A 25,859-nucleotide genomic window follows, 5' to 3' on the forward strand; every position below is an offset into this window, starting at 1 on the left:
TTGTCTCTGTGCATAAAGTGTAAGTTCTATTAGTTCAGCATATAAAAGAATGCGCGCAAACAAAAACTCAGTAATCAGAAACCGGTTTTCAGTTGTTAGTTGGTTAGAATTGCTAACCAAACTATAGTATCCAAATTAATAAAAAAATCGTTTTTTTTTCCAGTTCGTTTTTGGGGTGTCAGAGTGCTCGGAATGGCTTCAGTTTTGTGTTGGACCTTTCCTTGCCAGAAAATTTGGCAATTGAAAAAAATCCCGGTTGACCGACATAAACCCATCTTAGATACCATATCAATGTCACGTATGGTGCGTATGGAATCTAAGATACCACATCAGAGACCATAAAACAAAACATGGTCTCAATTGACTTATTTTGGATCGCATATTGGGCACAATAGATCAAATTATGTCACAGACGCAAAATCTTCTTGATAATGACTTAGACTCCATACCCAAGAACATAGAACTCTTTACCCCATAAAGGACATAAAGAATATTTGCTTCTCATTCCAGAGCAAAAAAAATTGATCATCGTTTTTTTATTGTTAAGAGAAATTCAATTAACTTGTTATAGGAAAAAAAGACAAAGGAACGTTTTAAAAGAAGTCTTAGAAAGAAAAAATGCGTGGTCTCTTAGATTCCATATCCATGACCATAGAAATCTATGGCCCAAAGTAGACCATAAGCTTGAATTTTTTTGCATCAGTTTCTTTGTATTTCTATGCAATTTATTCTTTTTGAACCGGGTAAATTACAGTAATATTGAAAATATAGCAAACTTAACTCACTGAACATGCGGAGAGAATTTGCGATCATCCAGAATGAAGTTTTCTGACTTTATTACTGCTTAGTGCACGTTTGTTGTGAAAAACATAGTTGACGTTGGTATTGATATGATTTTAATTGCTACAACCAACATCAGCCATGTTGTGCAAAAATACTGGAGATCTATGTACTGGTGATAGGGCCCTGGCTTAAAACATCAAAATTCAAACTAATTTTTTAGGGGGGGAATATAGACTCAAATGGGTTTCTTTGTAAGTCTTCAGACAATTTTGGCCGATCGACATATTCATCGTAGAGAAATGTGAGCGGTATCATTAAAAACGCTCGTCCAGCGTAGTTCGAAATAAAAAAGAATTTTATTTGTTTCTTGTTTTTCGAGGAGTTATCAAGGTTTAAAATTTTGTGTGAACACGGTGAAAATTGGCATGAATATGCTAATTTTAGCGTAATTTTTGTAAATTTTTTGTATTTTTTTCTATACAAGTTGTTAATTCAAAATTACATTTAACGCTACAAAATGAAACGCTTAAGTGTTGTCAATAGAAGAAAGGCAAAAATAGGCTAGTTCTGGTCTCATAGAGAAATTTACTAAAAAAACCGAATTCAATTTGAGAACTGTTTTTTTTAGAAAACGTATTGTATTTTTTTGTTTTATAGGTCACTTAGAGTGGCATTCACTTTTTCCAGGAGGTTTCGCTTTTGCCTTTCATCTCTTCTTCGGAGGCTTTTGAAAACCAATTGTTTCACTTGACTCAGTTGAAATATCATATTTCGTGTATTGGTAAAAAAAACAGAAGGATGGATTGTTGGAAAATGGTGTTGTGGTATTGGCGCCATGTCTTTCTAGTTCTTATTGAAAATGATTGTTGTACTGCATCAAAAATGAGCATTGATGTATCTCTGAAAAGGCTTTGTTTATAAAAGGAGATTATTAAATTTAAAGATTACTACTTTGGAACAATTATATCACAATTATAAGCAGCAGCAGATTGGTGGTGGGTTACTGGAACAAGGTAATTGCTATTAAAAGCAAAACGGAGGTTTTGGTAACAGAGTTAATATATAGATTATTCTAGGAGAATTGATTATGGTGCAGAAAAGTTTACGATGAATCATTAGTTATTGTCGCTACGAAAACAAATTTTCATTATTGTTGCGTTTTATGCAATGAAAAAATGAATACAAAAAATGCATTCAAGTGGTGTTTACGAACTGCTCTACTGTTATAGACTTTACAACATTAGTTATTTTATTATGATAGATGCGTCTATTAAGAAAAATGTTGGGAATGCAAGCGATACAGACTAACCGGGAGAAAACGTAGAAAAAGTAAGTTTTTAAATAAAATTAAATAACAATAAGTAGAGATAGAGGATACAATATTGGCATACAAAATTCCTACGTGTTGGCTTACGAAATGATTAATTCGTAGGTGCCCTTCAAAGTATCTTGTGGGTTCATCTCAAACGCCATCACGTAGATATAATTGATGAATGCGCGCTCAAACATCACTGTTTTAGAGGGAGACTGCCTTCTTCCACGTATTCAACAAATATCAATATTGAGCCGTTTTCTCGGGCTATAAAGTCGTCAATGACGGCCTATTTGACATTGTTCCGACTAGGGCTTCCATGGTATACATTTAAGTACTTCGGTTTTTCCAAAATTGTTGGCATGTAGCCATCATCTGAGTTCGGCAATCTTCAGCTGTGACTATTGATATTTTTAGTTGAACTTTGCAGTTGAAAGATTGAGGCCAATTGATTGGCAGTTTAACGGAAAAGAAAAAGAAAGCAAGATGAAGTGAGTATGAAAAAGATAAAGTCAGATAGATTTTTGGAGCGGAGTAAGAGCCTTTTTTTTATTTTTTGCAAAAGACGCAGTTTCCTTTAGGTGTAATACTATTTCTTTCCTCTTTTTGGCTTTTTTATGGTCTCGCAGGAGCGTGATCGTAAAAATTAAGGTCTATTCGTTTTGTGATTTTTTTTTGCGGTGGCGTAGGGATCAAATGATTTCGATGGTAAATATTTTTTCAGCCAACCAGCGTGAGGCTCTTGTTTTTCAAAGGAATAACATTAGGTTGAAGTTGCTCGAAATTGTAATTAATTCCGGAGCAATAACTATATGCAAACGTTCAAATTTATTTTAGTTTAAGTATTGCCCCAGTACTTTTTTGAAATTTGTGCTAAGCATGGGTTGCTAATCGATAGGTGAAACTATAAGCTACAATAGTTTGGTCTGTTAGTAGCAGTGCTGAAAAGACAAGTTGCTAATTTAGAGACAGTTTGGGTATAAAAAGGCAATATAAAAGGGCATACAATACTCGCGCTTTCTAAGTAATGCCCCTAGAAGCGCTTTGGGGTTGTCGTGAAATTGCTGGTTGTAGCTGATAGAGAACGGTGCTACAATAGTTTGCCTTATTTGTGTTGCTGGTGTACTTGCAAGTGATTAATTTTTAGTATGGATTGTTGACAAAAAAATTTGTTCTTGTTTAAAGAAATCAAGATGCATTTGTAGCAAGTAAGGCCACTTGTTGAAAACTGGTTTTTCGTCGTGTATCATGTGTCAAAACCTCAAGTAGGCATGTGGCGACAATACTTTAGTGTAGATGCACTATTAACATTCCTCATCCAAGTTGTTTTCTAATTCAAATTAAACATCGATAAACTCGGTTTTCCCGTTTTTGTTAAATCGCCGTCCTCAGCTATATTCGGGATGACCTGGTTTAAAGTAGGCCATGTTTGGAGTAGAATCATCAAAAAACGCTAACCATAATGTAATGGTGACGCAGGGTAATATATGGTATTCTTGGAAAGCTCCCGAGTTTCACGTCGAAGTCCACAAACACAAGAAAAAGGGATGTCTAGTTTTGGTAGGGGGATAATAGGGGTTGGTCTGATTTGAGGTTTCGGATGAGGTGTCCATCTTATGCACCCCGAACTGCTTCTAGGTATTCGGGATCAAGTGGGTCGTCGTTTATTAAGTTGATATAATCCCAATGATCATGAGTTAATAACGGGCCTGCAGAGGTTATGAAGTGTCTGATAATATTGTAGTACTCCCATGTAGGCTCAAAGTGGCATTTATGGGTTAGCAAATCGCTTGGTGGAATAGCCCATATAACAATTTTGCCATCAGTTAGGGTAAACAATCTTCTCAAAAAACAATTTCTGTATGGCCTTTCTACTTTTAAGCAAACTGAGATGTTAAATTGCATAATTGATGGTGCATTTTGACTGGCAAGATCAACGTAACTACGCACCTTTGGCCAAAATGTAAGTTTCATTGGTCATTGTCACGTGTTTTTGTCTTTCCCAAATCGGAAAATATGATTGGATTGTTTTTTGTTTGCTTTAAAATTGGGAGTTTTAATCAGCGGAGCTTAACTGTTGTCGCCTGTACACGAAAGGTGAAAGCTGTTGTCAGAAATGCTTTGGATATCAGTTTTGTAAACAAGGGTACGGGGAGAAAAAACTGCGATGTCACTTTCGTTTTGCGTAGGTTCGTCAACAGCTGGTTGCTCTAATGTGATTCAAACTCATCCATGCAGGTGAGGATTCAGTCAAAGTGATTGAAATTATTGTGATAGATGGAAAACTATTTTGTAAGTTAGGGTGAAGTAATTGTAATTGTATAAAAGCTTCTCGTTCGTTACAGAAAGTTAATTGGTAGCTGTTGATAAAAACTGCTGGGGTCCGTAAGTTCTCATAATTGCATCGCGGGGTATATATGATTGTTGTATTGAAGAGTGGTAAATCAATAGTAGAATGCGGTTCGCAGGTAGTTATAGCAAATGAGATTTTTTTCCGGTTTGGGAACAGTTTAAGAGGTTTTTGGTGGTATTGTAATCACGTGGTTCTTGAAGTCCTCGGCAACTTCGGTTAGTTAGGCTTTGTTTTGTTCCTATGCCAATGTCAAAGGAAGGCGTTTGTAAAAGTGCAAGTAACGTGCTCTTACTGCGGCGTGTTGTTAGTTGGTTTTTTCCAATTGTTAGTCTAAGCTGGTTTATATCAATTATTACATCAGCGTTGTTCATTATTCAGCAATTAAAAATTGGGATTCCGAGAAAAGCAGGTAGGGAGCAGTCGCCTGCCTCAGCTTGAGAGGTATAAAAGAGGATTGCTCTTACTTTTCCGATCGCTTGATTACATGTAGCAGTACGTTTTTCTCGCAAAATCATTTCTCAGCTACGTAGATTCGTATTTTTTGTTCTGTTGGCTTTAAATATTTGTTTTTTTTTGGTTTATTTTGTTTGCTCTGTGTGTTGTAGGGACGTTCCACACAGTCGTCCAGGCCTCATCTTTCTGTGTTTTCCTGGATTTGTTGTGCTGATTGAAATTTTCTTTTTTATTTCGTTTTTCCTTTTGGATAATTGTCTAATCTTCTTTTTTGGGGGTTTCCCTGGCAGTGTTTGTTGGGTGTGTAGGTACTTTTAATTTGTTTTTGGATAGGCCCATTCTTTTTTTCCACAGCCATATTTTGGGACAAAAACATGAAGGCCGTATCTCTTCTAGTTTTCGAGAAGTCGACGTTTAAAGTTGACCATTTTCAAACACTTAGAATTTTTTTTAAAAAAGTTCCTTCACAAAATACATCTGTGGATTTAAGCATTCTTTTTTCGTTTTTTGCTTTCGCAATAATTTTTCTCTTGTTTTGTTTTTTTTGGTGTTTGCTGTTTATTTGTTTTTGTTGCTGATCAAGCACTGCTGAGTTTCATTGTTCGTAGAGGGTATGCTCCATAATGTGATATAGCTGGTTGTTCTGGGATGTGAGTGTAGAGGGGTTGTGATGGAGCAGGGGTGCTGGTCGATTAACATGTTAAATTGTTATACTTCATTCTTCGTTTTGTCGCAGTCGTTGAATATAGTTACGGAGGAGTATGTACGGCAGAGTCTCGCTGTAATTGGTTTTAAAATTCAATTTCAATCTGAAGACGAAGCACTAATGAGCATTTATTTAGCTGATGTTCTGGGTGTTCTTGTAAGTATTCGTAATTGTTGATTGCGACTGCCTGAACTGGTTTTGTCTTGATCTTACGTCCCTTGTGTGTTATCTTGAATGGGAATCTCCGATGTAGCTTTGACCCTTTGTGATGTAAGTGAGAGTTTGTTAAGTGCAGAAGTACGCTATGAACGACAGAAAGTCAAAAAGAATCAATAATTGCCAGCAAATGTAATGCTGGAATCTGTTCTCAAAGTCGGGTTTGATTGTTTGTATTCGCTCGTATTGGTTTTGCAATGTTTTTGATTGATTGTGTGTTCGTTCTTCGGTTTTGAATTAATTTGAATTCTCGTTGAATTTGTTGTAGAATTTTAGAATTTGGATTTGGGCTTCTGATCGTGACGAAAAGTTCGGTAGTTCATCCAATGGTTGAAGCAGCTTAAATATGGTACTAATTGGGTCCGGTAATTGAAAATCGAGCCGTAGTGCCGGTAATGTTCCGCAGGCTGTTAAGTCTGAACGTAAATCAGCAATTGGTACTCGTAGCTGTGTTCCAAATCCTATAATGATGATTCAAACCCCTTATCCAGGGTGCTCAAATCTGGCCAGTTGCTGTCGTTCCCAGTGCTTTTGATGAGCGCGTAATCGTCATGCATAGGTGTGATTAACGAAGACTAAAGCCGAAAATGCACGCTTTTTCAGTCGGTGGCAAAACTATTAAATCCAATTGCGTCGTGGTAAAGTAATGTAGTCATGCATGATTTGTAAATCTGCTAAGTTAGGATGGCTTTCGTGCATGTTGCATACTTTTGGGACCCAATATAATTTGTGAGCTCGTCTTCATTGATCAACGCTAGTTCCTCTCCGTCATCAGAGATGGCCGTATACTTGGCTTCCGAACGCCCAACTAGTGCCTATTCTGTGTCGCCATCATGCATTGGGATGGGAATTGCATGTAGGACGCTCATCATTGTGCTTTTTGAGGCCATGGTGATGGCCAGTGTTAGAATAACCCCGATTTGATTGCCTCAACTCGAGTTACTAACTTGGTTTCGTAGTATGAGAAAATCTCCTGAATCGGCACGGCAAGAAATAACCGGTCCTCTAGTCCAATTTGCTGCACACAAACACGAGTCAGGATTTCTTTGAGTTGAGCGCGTGGTAATTGTGACATTGGTAATAGTTGGTTCATAAGTGGACTCAAAAGCATTGAGGATATTAATCCGAAACGTGTATAAGGCTGTTTTTAAGTTTGCCACGTTTGAAAAACTTTACTTACTGAGGACTAAGATGTGTTGGGTGATTTGCTCTTGAACATTGAGATATTGTACACAGTTGCGCATGTGATGTACATTGTCTCAGAGCATTGAATTGGCTCTCTGAAAGTTCCCAATTACGGTTTTTTATTTCTATTATTACGTATTGCGCTTCTTTAATTGCGTATAGTTCACCGGACACATAAAATTTTTCATTGTGTTGTGCAGTGATCTCAAGTACTGAAGGTAATTCATTGTTTGTTTTATATTTTTGATTACGTGCATCTCTCTTATCACATCCGCCAAAGACAGATTTTATGAAGCAAAGCAGTTTATAACCAGCGCCAATTGCAATTCCTAGAAAGGCGGCTGCTGCAGCTGCGGTTGCGACTCCTGTCGGTTGGTGTTGTAGGTTTGAACTCGTTTGACTATTTGCCCTTAGTAAGGTGTTCATCTCCAGACAGAGATTTTCAACGTCTTTTTGGGTTCATTTGTTTACCTTCCTTGTCTGCTGGGCTATCCAGTACAGTTCAGCCGTTGAATCAATACTGTTTGTAAAGTTCAATGGGCATCCATATTTTTCGGAAGACCGCATCACATTTTTTCAATTTCCCTGGTCAGGTTTAAAGGTTTCCCTTCGACTGTTTTGTTGTTTTTGGGGTGAGTGACGAGAATTTCAGTTTTGACAAATTTTTGTGTTAGATTTTTTTGTTGAAGGTTGAAGAGAACTCTATCTTTTGAGGCCACTGTGGGTTGATTAGGAGTGGTTTTGTGGTAACTCAAGATCTTCGCAAGAATCAGGCAAGGTTCCATTTTTTGTCTGGCTAGCTGATTTGAAGTGTTAGGTTATCAAAAGAATTGTGTGGGAAAATAAGAAGGGTTAAACTTTGTTGATTTGCGGCAACCGATTTTGAATAGCTTAAACAGTAAAAATGAATTTGTTGGTGTTGATATTTTCTGAATCATGGAATGCAAATGATTGATGATGATTTCCGTTGATCTCTCGACGGTGAAGGATTAGTGGTACTACTCGTCTTCGTTGATTTATTATTGGTCCGAGATCATGGAGTTCTCTTTGAGAAACTTTTCGTGAAATGGGTGATGAGGTTCTCGGGAAACGGATGTTTTCTGGTACAATGAATTCAAGCTCGTCAGTCGAGGAGCTGCTATTTGGGTTCTGTGTCTGATATTGGTTAGAACAGTGCTTGTAGCTTTGTTCGTCGTCAAATCTAAAGCTTTCTGGTGGATTTTATTTGGCATTCGTGAAGTCTGTTGTGTAATGTCCGTATTAGTAACAAGAGTAGTGTGTCTTCCTGATTAAAGATGTGTAGTTGGAGTCAAATGAGATGTCCCAGTTCTGCCACAAATCATGGTTATTTATGTTGTTTGTATCACAGATGCTGTCTGTGTCTGTGTTTGATTGATTTTCTGTTTCATACGAATCGTCGTTTTCCGTTTCAATTTGGAGTACAGGTTCTATGTAATGGTCTAGAAGAAAATAGGTGATCACCGTACGTCGGTTTGAGGGAAACTTCTTTCACCTTAGAAAATGTAGTTTTCGATGCTATATGATTCTGGGGCCTCAGCATGTGCGAGTTCAACTGATTCTTCAACGAAAAATTCTTACTGGTTAGAGACTGGTTCGTGGTTCATTTGTTCAAACGTTGTGGGAGCTTTCTGGTGTGAGAAGTTTGTTGTTTGAACATCGAATTTAAAGGCAACTGCTCTGGTAACAGGGGAAGTTCTAGGTAGAACCATGCCATTCTGATTTATGTGCATATGGACTTGGTTATCAATTAGTTGCGGTTCTCGTTCCTCCTCAAGAATTGTGGGGTCCGCTTCAAAAGCACTGGATCAATGTATTTTAAGAATAATTCGCATTGTGGCTCAATTTGTCTGAGTATCATTCGATGCCCGCATTGAGTGAAGTTTGTGTTGACCTTTCTGACAATATAATTGGCGTTTGTGATAACTTTTTCTACTTGTTCATTATGGCAATTTTCGTGGTTCCATTGTGGTTCAATATCAGACAGTGCTGATGATTTTACTTGGAGTCGCGTTTGTTTTTCTGTCGTAGTACTTATGTTTAAGATATGAGGCCATGAGGTTCTCTTTAACGCTAGCAAAGAGTTCTGTAGTTTTGTCTTGTAATTCTTTGACACTGTCGCGCTTGGCGTTTTGCTCCCATAGGTTGGTGTTGTGGAGTCTTAGATCAAGCGGGTTTACTGTGGTTCTTCCGTGAGACACATCAGAACGTGTGCATCCTAGCGCGGGGGCCTACGTTGTGTTGTGTATATAAAATGCTATGTCGAGGTAGCGAGGCCAGTCTGTTGTGCTTTGGTTTTCGTTTATTCGTAGTATTTGTTTGAAAGGCGCATGATTCTTTTCTAGTAGCCCCTTGGTTTGTGCGTGTTTGAGTGTACAGTGTTTCGATTGCAGTTCCAGTAGGTCCGCCAATTCACTCATTAGTTCAGATGTGAATGCGGTACCCAGGTCACAAATTATTGTTGTGGGTGTATATGAGTGTCGTAGGAATATTGAAGTCAGAGCTCTTGCTAGCAAGTCGGTTGTCACGTTCATTAGGGGAATTGCAAACAGATAATTCGGGAACACGTCAATGCCAGATAAAGTAAAAGTATAGGGTGATAGGTGCATTTTGCCTACAAGGTCTCAACATTACGTCTGCTGGGAAGCTTTGCTTTGACGAAAATTGTTGGAGAGGTAGTTTGAGCGATGCTGTTGGCGATGGTTTGCTCTGCAGGCAGTTTAAGCACTTTGAATGTACTCTAAGTGTTTCTGTAAAATTTGGAAAGTAGAAGCGCTTCCGGAACTCAAAAAATGTGACCGCCCCATGGGCTGTTATGTATTCGATTTAGTACCTCTTTTTGTAGCTGCTTGGGGACACAGTATTATTTAATGAAGTTATTTAAATGGTCAAAATTGAATGCGAGGGGTTGGACTTATTTTTTGTCTGCCCTTGGGACCGAAAAGTATCCGTGGCTTCTGTCTATTTTACAGAAGAGTTTCTTCTGTCCGAGATAAGTGCCAACATCTGCTAGTGTTGCTATTGGGAAATTGTTGTTATTGTAGTCATTTTGTATCAACTTGTTTATTTTCCTGAGTTCAACAAGTATCCGTAGCTTCCCGTTTGGCTTTTGTTTTGCAAAAATAGGCGATGAGTAGCGACAGAAGGGTAAGGTGGTGATCACTCCGTAGTATTGTAGCAGTGCCAGTTCTACGAGCAAGACGTCTTTCAAGTGTATGGAGATTCTTTTGTTTTCGAGTTTACTGTTCTCTGTGTCTGGAGTCAGTTTCACAGAAAACTTGTGCGTATACCCAATGTCAATTTTGTGTCGGGTGAAGATGTCATTGAGTTACACGAGAAGTGACTCGAGACGATTCTTATCGGTTTCAGTGAGCACGCTGTTCTTCCAATCGAACAAAATTATGAAGTTCTTGCAGTCCTTTTGCGGTCCAAGGCCGTATTGCCTCGGTCTTAGAGTTTTATTATTTCGTCGTAAATACGTTTTTCGACTCCCACTAATTGTTGTGAGCTGCTGTGGGTTTCCTGAGTGGGAAACCACAATTGATTTTCGTGCCTTATTACTATGTGACTGATCATTCCTATGGCAGCTTCATTGATCGACTTTGCTATTTGTTTTCATCTCTTGTTCGTTCTTAGATTGCAATAGATTTACTTTTAGTGGTATTAGATATCGTGCCTGCTCCGGTGTAATAACTTCAAATTTTGCAACGATTGAACTGTCTCTGACTTTTATTGGAACTTCTTTTGTGTTTATAGCCAGCTGGGTTAGTCTGTTGTTGCTGTTTAGTTTTTCCTAATGGCTAGTGAGAGCGATTTTTTCAGACTTTGGAGTTGGCTCAATGATGCCAATTTGTTCTGCTGTTTTAATTAGCTCTTATGGTTGCAATTGTTATTGCTGTTGTTGTCCAGGTGGAAGGATGTATTATATTGTTGTCTTAGGGGCTAATTTTTTCCTAGCATTCAGTCGTTTTTCTTTTCATTTTCCCTTCACTTTCATTGTATTTAACCGAAGAGTGAATTCCGAGAACTGCAGTAGTTGGTTGTGAGGATAATTTTATGTCTCTGGAAAAACGGTAGACCTAGTTTTGAGGAAGATAGATTTTCAAAAAATAAAAATTCATCCAGTGTTATATGTCCAATTTTGAATTTGAGTAAAACAGTGAAGAGTACGGGCAATTGGTGTAAGAATGCAGTAGAAAAACTAATACCCGATGGAGTTTGTTTTTTTCCATGTTGGTTATAATTTTTATTTTTGTTAAATTGTTTTTGTGACATCGCACTGCTGAATGCCCCTGTATCGGCGATGGCTTTGATAAGGATGTATTCGAATTGTATAGGTACAAGAAAAACGTTCTCTTTAAAAGCTGATAAATTATCTAGGTTTTGTAGAAAGGCATGCAAGTTGTTTAGTTTTTTGGCTGTTGGTTGAAAGGCATATTTCTATCTTGGTATGCTGGTTGTCGCTGAGGACAATCTCGGGCAGTGTGCTGATTGCTGGCGCATGTCGGACGGAATGTTCAGAATGGCGTTGGGGATCTTTCTCTGTTGTTGTTAAACAGTTTTTTTTGTTCCTATTATAGAAACTCCTGTTTTTTGAGAAATTTCCACGGTTTTGTCTCTTATTAGCTCTTCGTGTTCGGCCTCCTGGGTATGGGTACAGCTCACGTTCAGTGTTTTGTCGGTTTTCAAATTTAAGTTGTCTTGACTTGTTTTGCGTACTGAAAGTCTTTTCGCTACCGTAGCTGTTGTAGTTTGGCTGGCTTGAGAACGTCGGAAATCTTTGATTTTGTGATTGTGATACGTGCATTGATGCGATTCCTGCAGCCATAATGGTTTCTAGAGCTTGGACAACTGCTGGGTTGTTTGCTGTATTAAGTGCGTTGAATGCTTTGGTGTGTGATAGTTCTGGATGTTTTTGGTCGATTCGAGTTCTTATTTTTGCGCACCGCTAGTTCACTACAATGTTGACATTTTCTTTCAGAAGAACTTTCTTGAACCTGAATGGTATGCCTTGTATAAATTGCTCCCTGGTTCCTCGTTTTCTTTCGTCTCTGCAATCTATACCTGCGTCGTCATCGTCTACTTTCACAAGATTTGCGAGCCGTTGTATGTCAGTGGGAAAATCCTCTGGCTGTTGCTGTTCTTTTATGGGGTCAAATTTTCGTGACTGTAGGTCAAGTTCGAAATTTCTTTGGTCTGCACCTGCATAGCGGTTGCGTAGTTCTCTTAGTGAGTTGTCCAGGTCGTTTCGCGCAGGTATTCTTGATACGGCAATGCTGTCTCGAAGCAGGCCTTCTGATTGGTCCCAATTTTTATTTGTTAATCCAGGGAAACGTCCAAGGTGGACATGCGGAGGGCTGAGTTCTGCCATTGGTTTTGATTTTTTTTGCAGAAAAAACGTTCCAAATCTCTGTTGCCATGTGGCATTCCCTTATTCAAGGAGGTTTTGCTATAGAGTTATTATCCTCCTAGTACGGTTTTTATTCAGTATTTTGCTAAATTTTTCCAAGTCCGGGGTACGAAGTAAAATCGTTCTGATTTCGGTGAAATTTTTTTCCAATTCAATAGGGTTGCTTAATACAAGCGACTGAACGGAGGTGTGGCATGGTAAGAACTGAAATTATACAATTTTACTGCGTGTAATATTTTTCCATTTAATCAACCAATCAAAAGCTAAAGCGTGTTACTTAGTAACTAGTCACTTTTCTTGTCGATTTTCAAGGAATCGTTTTCAATGAATCGATCATGTCTTTTCTGGATTCAGTTTATAGCGAACAGTCTTAAGTTTGACATTATTCGTCTATTTTACATGGCAAAAGTCAAAAGCTGCTCTTTTTGATATAGCCGGTTTGTGGATAACAGTTACAATAACTCGTCACTAATTTGCAGTTTGTTATTGTATTGTAATGTTAATTGTGACCATAAAAAAGGAGAAAGCACCACTCGTATTCACGGATCAACGTAAACAACCCATGTCAACGATTTCGAGCGTTCAGCTAGCCTATTTCCTTATTGCTCGAATTTAAACGGCAATTAAATGAGATCCGATTCGGAGTTAATTGTTCTCATGAGCAGTAATAAGAGTATTTGCATAACTGACAATTGTCTTCTTAATCCACAATCACCATTGCGATTACTTTCGTCTCGAAATACTTTCACTTCGCTCTAATTGACAAGCTGTTAACTTTTGCGGTTAGTAACAGTGGGCTGCGTGGATAAGCGTGCCAATAAGCGTCCAGACCTGCGGTCTGGACAAGCGACAAAATCTTGTCACCATTTTCCACGCTTACCCAAAACCATCCAGCGTGGAAAATTGTGACATAAATCCAGATAAATCCAAACTTGGACCAAAATTGAACTAAATTTGCTTATTGTGAAGTCCACACATGCTTATAAGCCTGATCTTCAAACTTGATCGTCTAAAATAGTGAACCATAGCCGGCAGATTGCCGGAGTAGCTGCGAAAGAAGACTTGCGTGCCGCATAATAGATAGAAACAGATAACTAAGTTGAAAAAGTTATCGACGCCGCTCAAAAAGCTATGTAAAAAATTCATCAATAAATTAATAAAGCTTGTTAAAATTCATTTCGCAGAAGCTTTTTCATTAGGGACTTTTTTACATATAAGAGTTTCTTTGACATTAAACTAAATCAAAATAAACTGAAGTGTTAAAGTGCAAAAGTTATTTTATTGAATGAGGTAAGTCACTTATGATCAAGATCTAATCACGCAAAAAACGTTTGCTAGAGACAGTGAGAATGACGTCACGCGCGTAAAAGTCGTTAGTGAGAGGAAGAAGTAATTCAGAAAATTTGACTTTTTCAGCTCTGCTGTGTGAAATAAAAAACTCAAATACAAAAATGTCAGACGACGAAACGAAAAACAAAGCAGGACAAGTCCTGACTTACAATTCAAAGAATTTTCATTGACTACACAAAAAATTAGACCTAGAACGGACTGTGAGTGAATTGGGGAAACCATTTCTAAAAAAAATCAGATCGAAAAAATAAAAAAATGGGAAAGTCAGTGTCAAAATGCCGCATGTGAACAAAAAACCAATAGCAATAAACTGAATTTTGGTTTCAAACATAAAACTAGGTCTATAATGACCAATGAAAAGATTGGGAAAGCAATTTAGAAAAAATTGAAAAACAGTAAAAATCGAAGTAAAATTGACGCATGTGAAAAACCACTAGCGAGAAAACGAATTTTTGTTCAAATACCGTTTCAGAAGTGAAACGTGAAAATTGTGACTTATGTAAAATGAAAAACGAGATCAAAAGGTAAAGCGAGTTAAAATAAAGGAGATCGCCCAAATAATAGCCATTGAGAGGCTGACGGTGGTTATTAAAGACTCGATCCAAGAGTAAAAAATAACGTCACGCACAAAATTCAGTTGCAATTAAACGAACGAATGAACAAAAATGGTCGTAACAAAAATCCTGACGACAAAAAAAAATAGCAGGACAAGTCCTGACATCCAATTCAAAGAATTTTCATTGATTAAATTAAAAAAGGCCTAGAAAGGACAATTATTGAATTAGGAAAACCATTTAGAAAAAAATCAGAGCCAAAAAAAAATAAGAAAAGCAGTAAAACTCAATGTCAAAAAGCCTCATGTGATTAAAAGATAAAAAAAACCACCAGCGAGAAAGCAAATTTATGTTCAAACACCACTTTCTAACTCTACTTTAAAATCAGAGTGAAAAAATTTCACGCCGCAAAACCACTTGCTTTCTTGCTCCAATTCCTGTTTCGGGAATACCAAAATCATCGCTCCAATTTGACTTCAAAAATCATGAAAATGTGAGAAGAAATCTTTAAGACAGCGCCCCAATACAATTCAACACTTTGAATTCAAGAAACCAAGAGCACCGCAATATAGCTCCGCTCAGCTTACAGCTTCGCAGCTATAAAAACTCGACTACTCAAGCAAATACTTTTTCCACGTAATAGGGTGGCACAAAAATTATCAAATTATCAATGAACTTCATGCGTTATTTCATAGGAACAGGAACCTTCTTCTTCGTTACTCACTCTGAAATCTAATCAACTGTGACTGTTGCAAACGAGAAGTGCTTTTGCTCGCTGAGGGATGACTCATGGCTACTATATCTCGTCTCTTCTTATGTCCTCTGTTCAGTCTAGTAGAATGTCGTCTTCCAGTCACTCCAGATGATGAATGTCTTCTCATGTAGTGAGACGATCCCGACATCTTGCGTCTTTGATGGTGCAATCTGTGGAAAGTATGTGCGTATTAATTCCTATGAATTTCCGCTACACAAGTTTTATAACCTTGATGCCTATTGATTTGATATCAATTTTGATAACCTTGACATCTCTACTAATTTTTTTAAACGTTAAGTCATTTGTTTGATAGTGCTTGTTCGGTTATAGTATGATGGACTGTCTTGTAACTAAAGCAGTGACCTCAAGAATATCGAGTCTTTCTGGGCGAAGGTGCCACGGAGTTGGGGGCAGGGCGTGCGTTGTGGAAACACGAAAGAACTCACGAAAGTTTGGACCTAGACATTGATCTTGAAGTTCAATTTTGGAAACTTTGTGGAAACTTTGAACGCACGAAAGTATGGATTTAGGTTCCTTTGAACGCACGAAGAGAGTCCGAATACTTTTGAACGCACGAAAGTCTGGACATACCAACTCTTGGTCTGGGGCCTCTGAGTTAGATTGAACTTTAAGACCGGAAAGTGTGTCTTTTTTTACTAGGCACTCAGTTTTTATTCAGTTGGGTTTATCGCAATCTTTGTCAACGGTTTCTATAGTGTGGAGTGGCTCGAGCTGTGTGATCAATTTTTATTCCTTTCTGAAATGCATTCTTGATTCTGATTCCTCGGTCACTCGAGGGACAAGTGGTGTCAAGAAATTCAAGATTGAAATATTCGCACGCTTTTCTCGATAGACTATTTTAAGTAGAAATTCAACCTAACCAGTTACAACCTAACCTAAAAGTTACAACTTAGTTTAATTGCAAATTGTAAACGCTTTTATGATAATTTCTAAATTATTGTTCGTAACATTGCTTATTGTGCTAAAGTAGTTTTTAAAGTACAATATACTTTATTGTTTTTACTATATAGAAAAATGGCTCCTCCCACAAAAAGTTAAGTACTGAAATTGGGTAAAAAGTACTGAAATTGGGAAAAGTAAAAAACATCCACCAACTGCTTAACTTTTTCAAATGCAAATAAAGTGGGTAGTAAAGGACTGCAACAAAAGAGCAGTTTCACAAATTTTGCGAAACTCAAAGCCTTAAATTATAATAATTATAACAAAACTGCACAAAATCCGAGGAAGCTATCTGTTCACGATGATATAGAATGCCAATTTAAAACATTTGGCTAGAAATTACTTCACGTTATTATTACCTGCTTTATGTTTTTGTCGGGAAAACAGTTTTAGAATATTTTTTGTGTGGCTGAAACGAGCAATTAGCACTAAATTATAATGATTCTCTTAAGACTTTTTTTAAGGCATCTTGTCTGTGATTTTTAACTTAGAAAAACGTGCAGAGTTAAGCAAAAAACTTCATATTCCAACAGACCTTACTGCTATCAATCCATGTGTAAATTTTTAGTTTTTTGAATCAAAAGCAATGAAACAAATTTTGCTGAGTATATGGGAAGCATGCACTTTATTGCAGGCGTCTTGAAAAACAAATTTAACTTAAATAACTAGTGACTATTCAACCTTTGAAAAGAATTCTCATGGTTAAAACGGATGTTCCCACAATTCCGCTTCCGACTCTCAATCGGAAAATTTTTGTTAAGTACAAAAGCTTGGTTACGTATCAGTTAACTTAAAATTTATTGAGCTTGCTAAGCTTGTAGGGAATTGCTCCAAAAATTTTGTTGTGGACAAAATGACAAATTAGGAGACCATACTTAAATGTTAAAATCTTCCTATTAAAAACTTCTCATTTGTGCTCGAGATCGACAGATCGACAATGTCGAGTTTTACAGAGTAAAGTTACAGCTATATCAGCATTTTAATGATCGACGTATAGCGCTAGCAAAGCATGCATACCAGTGTTTACTCCTAACTTTTTTTGACATTTCTGTTGAAATCTACTTCAAAAAATGCTGTTTGAAAAATTATCAACATGCCTTCTCATATCAATCTTCTTTGTTTTTTTCATGAAAAATTTGCGGTTCACTGAAGAAAGAGACAAGCATTCGAAAAACTACCTCAAAGTCAAAATTACTAAAATAAGATTATGAATAAAATTAAAATTAGAGAAATCACAGAATTACTAAAACAATTTGAGTGAGAAGATTAAATACAAGTAAATATTAATTGGCATCTAATTACTATCATATGTTCAATGATATTCTGCCCTCGCGATTTCTTCGTTGCGAACAGTTTGAAAATCGACATAAGGACATCCAGATGAAATTTGATCATGAAAATACCTAGGCAGCCCGATGTTACCAACGATCCAGACCTTGGCTTGTTTTAAGTATCGGTGCTTTCATGTGCTTGTTCAAAGCTCCTTCAGAAAAGACGCGTCCACGCCAAAAAAGGTATAGGTTCCAGACTTTTGCTGGTTGATGTTGTGAAAGGACCAACGAAAAAAGTTCGATCCAGACGCAAGCAGATTTTAAAATCTGTTGAAAATAAATTTTCAACAAGGATGCTCGTTAATGTGCGTTCGCATATGATGTTCCGACCCGAGCTCATCTAAATTTTTGACTTAATTGTCAACCTAATGATGAGATAAATAAAAAGGATGTTTGAGTTAAAGAAAATCGTCACACAAGCGAATTACCATTTGAAATACGTAGCACCACGCCTCATTACAGCGCTCACAAGATCTGCCGTTAGAAAGAATAGGAGAAAAAAAAACAAACGACAAAGTAAGCAAAAACAAATTTTTTAGCGAATGTGCTAAAACAAAAGAAAAAGAAACATAATTATTGACCACTCATAAAACTTTTATGAAAACCCATTTTGTCCAACAAACAAAACATCAGTTACGACATGATATCAAAGGAAAATGGTTTTTGAATTGCAATCAATTGGATGGAACCTCTCAATGATGAGAATAAGTCACAAGTTGCGAGAAAATTGTCGAATCCAAGAGAATTTTTTGGTAATAAATTTTTTAATTTAATATAGTTTTTTAAAAGCAATGAGGTTGTTCTTTTCTTAAAAGTATGACTTCAAAAGCCTGAAAAATAACAAAGCCACTAAATTTTTGCGAAAACCAGATATATCAACGCCATTAATTTCAATGGCTTTCAACAGAAGTCAAAAAGTACGCTACGTGATACCCCAATGAGAAGGAAATGGTGTTTGTCAATCGTTTTTATCAACGACACATACAATAAGTCTTACGATTATGAAAGCAACAACAAATTTATGTAAAATCAAAAAACTCAGTAGAGAAGTGCGAGAATAAAGTGTCAAAGAAAATGAAACCATAAACGTTTCTCTGAAAACTTTATCTATGATTCAGTGGACGTCTTGTCTAAACCATTGGGAACTATCAATGCTGGGATCATGAGAAAAGATTTCAAAAGGAACCAAAGTTACAAAAATCAGATTTTTTTGAAACTAAGAAAATTCGTGGCATCGAAATCATAGAGCCAATGGTTATTAGTTAAAACCGCTTACCAGGTTCATTCCCTATGCAACAAGGGGCCACGTCATCAATGAGATTTGCTCACAGTTCATGGAATTAGGTTTAATAAAGGTTTGTAATCAAAAATTAAAAAGTTTTTAAAAAGTCTTAACAGCTACTATTTACAATAGCTCTCAGCGATAGTCAATAAATACGCAAAATTATTTTTTGTTAGAAATATAAGGATGTTTGTCATGCTTAATTCATTACTAAGACATCACAATAAGTCTTTTGATTATGAAAACCAAATCAGGCAACAAAAAATTCAGTAGAAAATTTCAAGTGTTGAAGCCATTTGAACAATAATTTTTTCTTGGCTAAATTAATGATCGTTTGAATTTATTTTTTAAGTCACTAGGATTTATCAATACTGGGATACTGTGATAAAAATTGAGAGTAACCAAAACTACAACAAATATACCTAAAAATCTTTAAAAAAAAATTGAAAACTCGTGGCATCGAAGTCATAAAACCAATAGTTAGAAGATAAAATCGCTAACAAGATTCGTTTTAATGACAGTAGAAAAGTGGGAGGTCCTGTTATTACTGATATTGACTTACAGTTGGCGAAAATATGTTTAAGGGTGGTTAATGTCCGAAAAAGTTCCAAAAGTTTATTTTTAAAGTCTTAAAAGCCATTAAACTCAAGAGCTTTCAACGAAAACCAATAATTACGCTACGTTATGCGTCAATGGGAACACAAGGATGCTTGTCATCAAAATCCTACGTATAAGACATCACAATAAGTCCGATGATTTTTTAAAAAAACGACAAACAGGCAAAAATCAACAAAAATTAAGCCGAAATTTCGAGAAGATAGTCTGGAAGCCATTTAAACCATAATTTTTGTTCTGAAATCTTTATATCTGATCGATTGGGCGTCTGTTGCAATGGAATCTATCAATTTTAGGATAACGGGAGAAGATTTCAAAAACGACCAAAATTACAAAAAAAAATTCACTTTTTTTTTGAATTAATGAAAACTTATGTTATCGAAGTCTTAAAACCAATAGTTATCAGATAAAACCACTTAGCAGATTAATTTTGGTTTCAGTAAATCGGAAGGTGGTCCAGTTATTACTGAGACTGACTTACTGTTGATGAAATTAAATTCAATATCGGTTAAAAATTAAAAAAAAATCGAAGAATTGTTTTTGAAGTCTTAGCAGCCATTAGCTGTCCACTCAAAGCACTATATAGGTTTACCTAGTGCATATTAAGATGTAGACAGCATTTTCAGTTTTTAAGTCAATGCCGTAGGACTCCCAAAAGTTAGTAAAATCTCAAAGAATCAAAATTTCATTAAAATTTCGATAACACATATTCGAAGACAAAGAAAACATGAGTGATTCCTTAAAAAATATTTTGTTAATTGGGTATTTGTTGGCTGTAAATTATGTTTGTCAGTAATGGAACCTACATGAAAAGTGACTAGCTCCTAAGTGATTAAAAAACAATAATAAATAGGAAATTTTTCTAAAAAAAACAGCCCTCTAATTGAATTCGACATTTTTTGATACTAAAGTTCCTCAAGAAACCAGAACAAGCCTTTATATCGATCTGTTGGTAGCTCAAAATTGTTTGATTTTGTAGCTTGAAATGTAATTTGGAAATAATATTTTTATAAAGGCCTTAATTTGAACAAAATTTTTGCTAAAAGTGAACAAAATCAAGCAAATATCACGTGTTTACACAAAACTTTAAACCTCGATAACTCCTCGAAAAATATGGAAATCAAAAAGTTTTTTTACTTTCAAATTTTACGCTTGGCGAGCTTTTTAATGATACCTTTCACATTTCTCTACGATGAAAATATTGATCGGCCAAAATTGTCTGAACAAAAAAACCCCCATTTGTGTATATAGTTCCTCCCCCCACAAGTGGGGTCGGAACAAATATACGTTGACCTAAATGTGACAGCTAATTCATTGCAAATTAAAAGTGGTGATTGTGCCAATGTTATGAAAATATTTAAGAAAAAGTAAACTATGACTGCAAGTGTTGCTGTTTCGATTATTTCTCAATAGGCTAGTCGTATTTAAAAATATGTTGTGACCCTCTGTCTCGGACAAATTTTCGAGGTTACTCATATTTTTGTTGAAATAACTCCTGCCCATAATGATTGAGGAATATCAAAAAATTTTGGTTCTGCTTTGTTTAAACTGCTTTTGTTTCCTTTGTTGCTTCGGGAAAAAATTTATTGTTTGATCATTTTCTTGTTTTATATCCCTCCTTTTCTGGTGGCATTACAGAAACCCATGCGCTGTTCAATAAATGTGCTTTGTTTCTTTGATGATTTGAAGCCTGGCTTATCCGTGATTTCACTTGAAACTTTAAAGTGTCGCATAAAAAGAGCCACGGTTTTTCCTTTGACTGCACGCAGAAATTGTCAATTTTTTTTGTGGCCTTAGGCTTTAAAAGAGCTCTAGAAATATTGAATAGCTACCATAGACAGTCAAATAACTTTCTACATTGCATCCTATTACTGCACCTAAAAAAGAAAGTTTTTTGCAGTTTTTAGCTCACTGAGTATTTTTCAAGAACGTATTATCTTGTATGTGGCAGAACGTGACTGTTCTATGTTGCAGAATTGGTAATTCTATGGAGTATGTGGCAGAACGTGACTGTTCTATGTTGCAGAATTGGTAATTCTATGGAGTATGTGGCAGAACGTGACTGTTCTATGTTGCAGAATTGGTAATTCTATGGAGTATGTGGCAGAACGTGACTGTTCTATGTTGCAGAATTGGTAATTCTATGGAGTATGTGGCAGAACGTGACTGTTCTATGTTGCAGAATTGGTAATTCTATGGAGTATGTGGCAGAACGTGACTGTTCTATGTTGCAGAATTGGTAATTCTATGGAGTATGTGGCAGAACGTGACTGTTCTATGTTGCAGAATTGGTAATTCTATGGAGTATGTGGCAGAACGTGACTGTTCTATGTTGCAGAATTGGTAATTCTATGGAGTATGTGGCAGAACGTGACTGTTCTATGTTGCAGAATTGGTAATTCTATGGAGTATGTGGCAGAACGTGACTGTTCTATGTTGCAGAATTGGTAATTCTATGGAGTATGTGGCAGAACGTGACTGTTCTATGTTGCAGAATTGGTAATTCTATGGAGTATGTGGCAGAACGTGACTGTTCTATGTTGCAGAATTGGTAATTCTATGGAGTATGTGGCAGAACGTGACTGTTCTATGTTGCAGAATTGGTAATTCTATGGAGTATGTGGCAGAACGTGACTGTTCTATGTTGCAGAATTGGTAATTCTATGGAGTATGTGGCAGAACGTGACTGTTCTATGTTGCAGAATTGGTAATTCTATGGAGTATGTGGCAGAACGTGACTGTTCTATGTTGCAGAATTGGTAATTCTATGGAGTATGTGGCAGAACGTGACTGTTCTATGTTGCAGAATTGGTAATTCTATGGAGTATGTGGCAGAACGTGACTGTTCTATGTTGCAGAATTGGTAATTCTATGGAGTATGTGGCAGAACGTGACTGTTCTATGTTGCAGAATTGGTAATTCTATGGAGTATGTGGCAGAACGTGACTGTTCTATGTTGCAGAATTGGTAATTCTATGGAGTATGTGGCAGAACGTGACTGTTCTATGTTGCAGAATTGGTAATTCTATGGAGTATGTGGCAGAACGTGACTGTTCTATGTTGCAGAATTGGTAATTCTATGGAGTATGTGGCAGAACGTGACTGTTCTATGTTGCAGAATTGGTAATTCTATGGAGTATGTGGCAGAACGTGACTGTTCTATGTTGCAGAATTGGTAATTCTATGGAGTATGGGGCAGAACGTGACTGTTCTATGTTGCAGAATTGGTAATTCTATGGAGTATGTGGCAGAACGTGACTGTTCTATGTTGCAGAATTGGTGATTCTATGGAGTATGTGGCAGAACGTGACTGTTCTATGTTGCAGAATTGGTAATTCTATGGAGTATGTGGCAGAACGTGACTGTTCTATGTTGCAGAATTGGTAATTCTATGGAGTATGTGGCAGAACGTGACTGTTCTATGTTGCAGAATTGGTAATTCTATGGAGTATGTGGCAGAACGTGACTGTTCTATGTTGCAGAATTGGTAATTCTATGGAGTATGTGGCAGAACGTGACTGTTCTATGTTGCAGAATTGGTAATTCTATGGAGTATGTGGCAGAACGTGACTGTTCTATGTTGCAGAATTGGTAATTCTATGGAGTATGTGGCAGAACGTGACTGTTCTATGTTGCAGAATTGGTAATTCTATGGAGTATGTGGCAGAACGTGACTGTTCTATGTTGCAGAATTGGTAATTCTATGGAGTATGTGGCAGAACGTGACTGTTCTATGTTGCAGAATTGGTAATTCTATGGAGTATGTGGCAGAACGTGACTGTTCTATGTTGCAGAATTGGTAATTCTATGGAGTATGTGGCAGAACGTGACTGTTCTATGTTGCAGAATTGGTAATTCTATGGAGTATGTGGCAGAACGTGACTGTTCTATGTTGCAGAATTGGTAATTCTATGGAGTATGTGGCAGAACGTGACTGTTCTATGTTGCAGAATTGGTAATTCTATGGAGTATGTGGCAGAACGTGACTGTTCTATGTTGCAGAATTGGTAATTCTATGGAGTATGTGGCAGAACGTGACTGTTCTATGTTGCAGAATTGGTAATTCTATGGAGTATGTGGCAGAACGTGACTGTTCTATGTTGCAGAATTGGTAATTCTATGGAGTATGTGGCAGAACGTGACTGTTCTATGTTGCAGAATTGGTAATTCTATGGAGTATGTGGCAGAACGTGACTGTTCTATGTTGCAGAATTGGTAATTCTATGGAGTATGTGGCAGAACGTGACTGTTCTATGTTGCAGAATTGGTAATTCTATGGAGTATGTGGCAGAACGTGACTGTTCTATGTTGCAGAATTGGTAATTCTATGGAGTATGTGGCAGAACGTGACTGTTCTATGTTGCAGAATTGGTAATTCTATGGAGTATGTGGCAGAACGTGACTGTTCTATGTTGCAGAATTGGTAATTCTATGGAGTATGTGGCAGAACGTGACTGTTCTATGTTGCAGAATTGGTAATTCTATGGAGTATGTGGCAGAACGTGACTGTTCTATGTTGCAGAATTGGTAATTCTATGGAGTATGTGGCAGAACGTGACTGTTCTATGTTGCAGAATTGGTAATTCTATGGAGTATGTGGCAGAACGTGACTGTTCTATGTTGCAGAATTGGTAATTCTATGGAGTATGTGGCAGAACGTGACTGTTCTATGTTGCAGAATTGGTAATTCTATGGAGTATGTGGCAGAACGTGACTGTTCTATGTTGCAGAATTGGTAATTCTATGGAGTATGTGGCAGAACGTGACTGTTCTATGTTGCAGAATTGGTAATTCTATGGAGTATGTGGCAGAACGTGACTGTTCTATGTTGCAGAATTGGTAATTCTATGGAGTATGTGGCAGAACGTGACTGTTCTATGTTGCAGAATTGGTAATTCTATGGAGTATGTGGCAGAACGTGACTGTTCTATGTTGCAGAATTGGTAATTCTATGGAGTATGTGGCAGAACGTGACTGTTCTATGTTGCAGAATTGGTAATTCTATGGAGTATGTGGCAGAACGTGACTGTTCTATGTTGCAGAATTGGTAATTCTATGGAGTATGTGGCAGAACGTGACTGTTCTATGTTGCAGAATTGGTAATTCTATGGAGTATGTGGCAGAACGTGACTGTTCTATGTTGCAGAATTGGTAATTCTATGGAGTATGTGGCAGAACGTGACTGTTCTATGTTGCAGAATTGGTAATTCTATGGAGTATGTGGCAGAACGTGACTGTTCTATGTTGCAGAATTGGTAATTCTATGGAGTATGTGGCAGAACGTGACTGTTCTATGTTGCAGAATTGGTAATTCTATGGAGTATGTGGCAGAACGTGACTGTTCTATGTTGCAGAATTGGTAATTCTATGGAGTATGTGGCAGAACGTGACTGTTCTATGTTGCAGAATTGGTAATTCTATGGAGTATGTGGCAGAACGTGACTGTTCTATGTTGCAGAATTGGTAATTCTATGGAGTATGTGGCAGAACGTGACTGTTCTATGTTGCAGAATTGGTAATTCTATGGAGTATGTGGCAGAACGTGACTGTTCTATGTTGCAGAATTGGTAATTCTATGGAGTATGTGGCAGAACGTGACTGTTCTATGTTGCAGAATTGGTAATTCTATGGAGTATGTGGCAGAACGTGACTGTTCTATGTTGCAGAATTGGTAATTCTATGGAGTATGTGGCAGAACGTGACTGTTCTATGTTGCAGAATTGGTAATTCTATGGAGTATGTGGCAGAACGTGACTGTTCTATGTTGCAGAATTGGTAATTCTATGGAGTATGTGGCAGAACGTGACTGTTCTATGTTGCAGAATTGGTAATTCTATGGAGTATGTGGCAGAACGTGACTGTTCTATGTTGCAGAATTGGTAATTCTATGGAGTATGTGGCAGAACGTGACTGTTCTATGTTGCAGAATTGGTAATTCTATGGAGTATGTGGCAGAACGTGACTGTTCTATGTTGCAGAATTGGTAATTCTATGGAGTATGTGGCAGAACGTGACTGTTCTATGTTGCAGAATTGGTAATTCTATGGAGTATGTGGCAGAACGTGACTGTTCTATGTTGCAGAATTGGTAATTCTATGGAGTATGTGGCAGAACGTGACTGTTCTATGTTGCAGAATTGGTAATTCTATGGAGTATGTGGCAGAACGTGACTGTTCTATGTTGCAGAATTGGTAATTCTATGGAGTATGTGGCAGAACGTGACTGTTCTATGTTGCAGAATTGGTAATTCTATGGAGTATGTGGCAGAACGTGACTGTTCTATGTTGCAGAATTGGTAATTCTATGGAGTATGTGGCAGAACGTGACTGTTCTATGTTGCAGAATTGGTAATTCTATGGAGTATGTGGCAGAACGTGACTGTTCTATGTTGCAGAATTGGTAATTCTATGGAGTATGTGGCAGAACGTGACTGTTCTATGTTGCAGAATTGGTAATTCTATGGAGTATGTGGCAGAACGTGACTGTTCTATGTTGCAGAATTGGTAATTCTATGGAGTATGTGGCAGAACGTGACTGTTCTATGTTGCAGAATTGGTAATTCTATGGAGTATGTGGC

The 25,859-nt window shown here is 37.1% G+C and overlaps 1 protein-coding gene across 4 annotated transcripts in view; it reads right to left on the reverse strand.

Moving 5' to 3' along the window:
• LOC142336162 (uncharacterized) overlaps window positions 1–25,859 on the reverse strand; it is a 103,804-nt gene that overhangs the window by 39,600 nt on the left and 38,345 nt on the right. For all 4 annotated transcript variants that reach the window (XM_075384770.1, XM_075384769.1, XM_075384771.1 and 1 more), the window contains one exon: window positions 15,065–15,264. In XM_075384770.1, coding sequence (XP_075240885.1) covers window positions 15,065–15,264 — 200 coding nt within the window. The remainder of the gene's footprint in view (window positions 1–15,064; window positions 15,265–25,859) is intronic.

The sequence above is a fragment of the Convolutriloba macropyga genome, chromosome 3, assembly GCF_964194025.1.
Source record: "Convolutriloba macropyga chromosome 3, txConMacr16.3, whole genome shotgun sequence".
Taxonomy (NCBI): Eukaryota; Metazoa; Xenacoelomorpha; order Acoela; family Convolutidae; genus Convolutriloba; species Convolutriloba macropyga.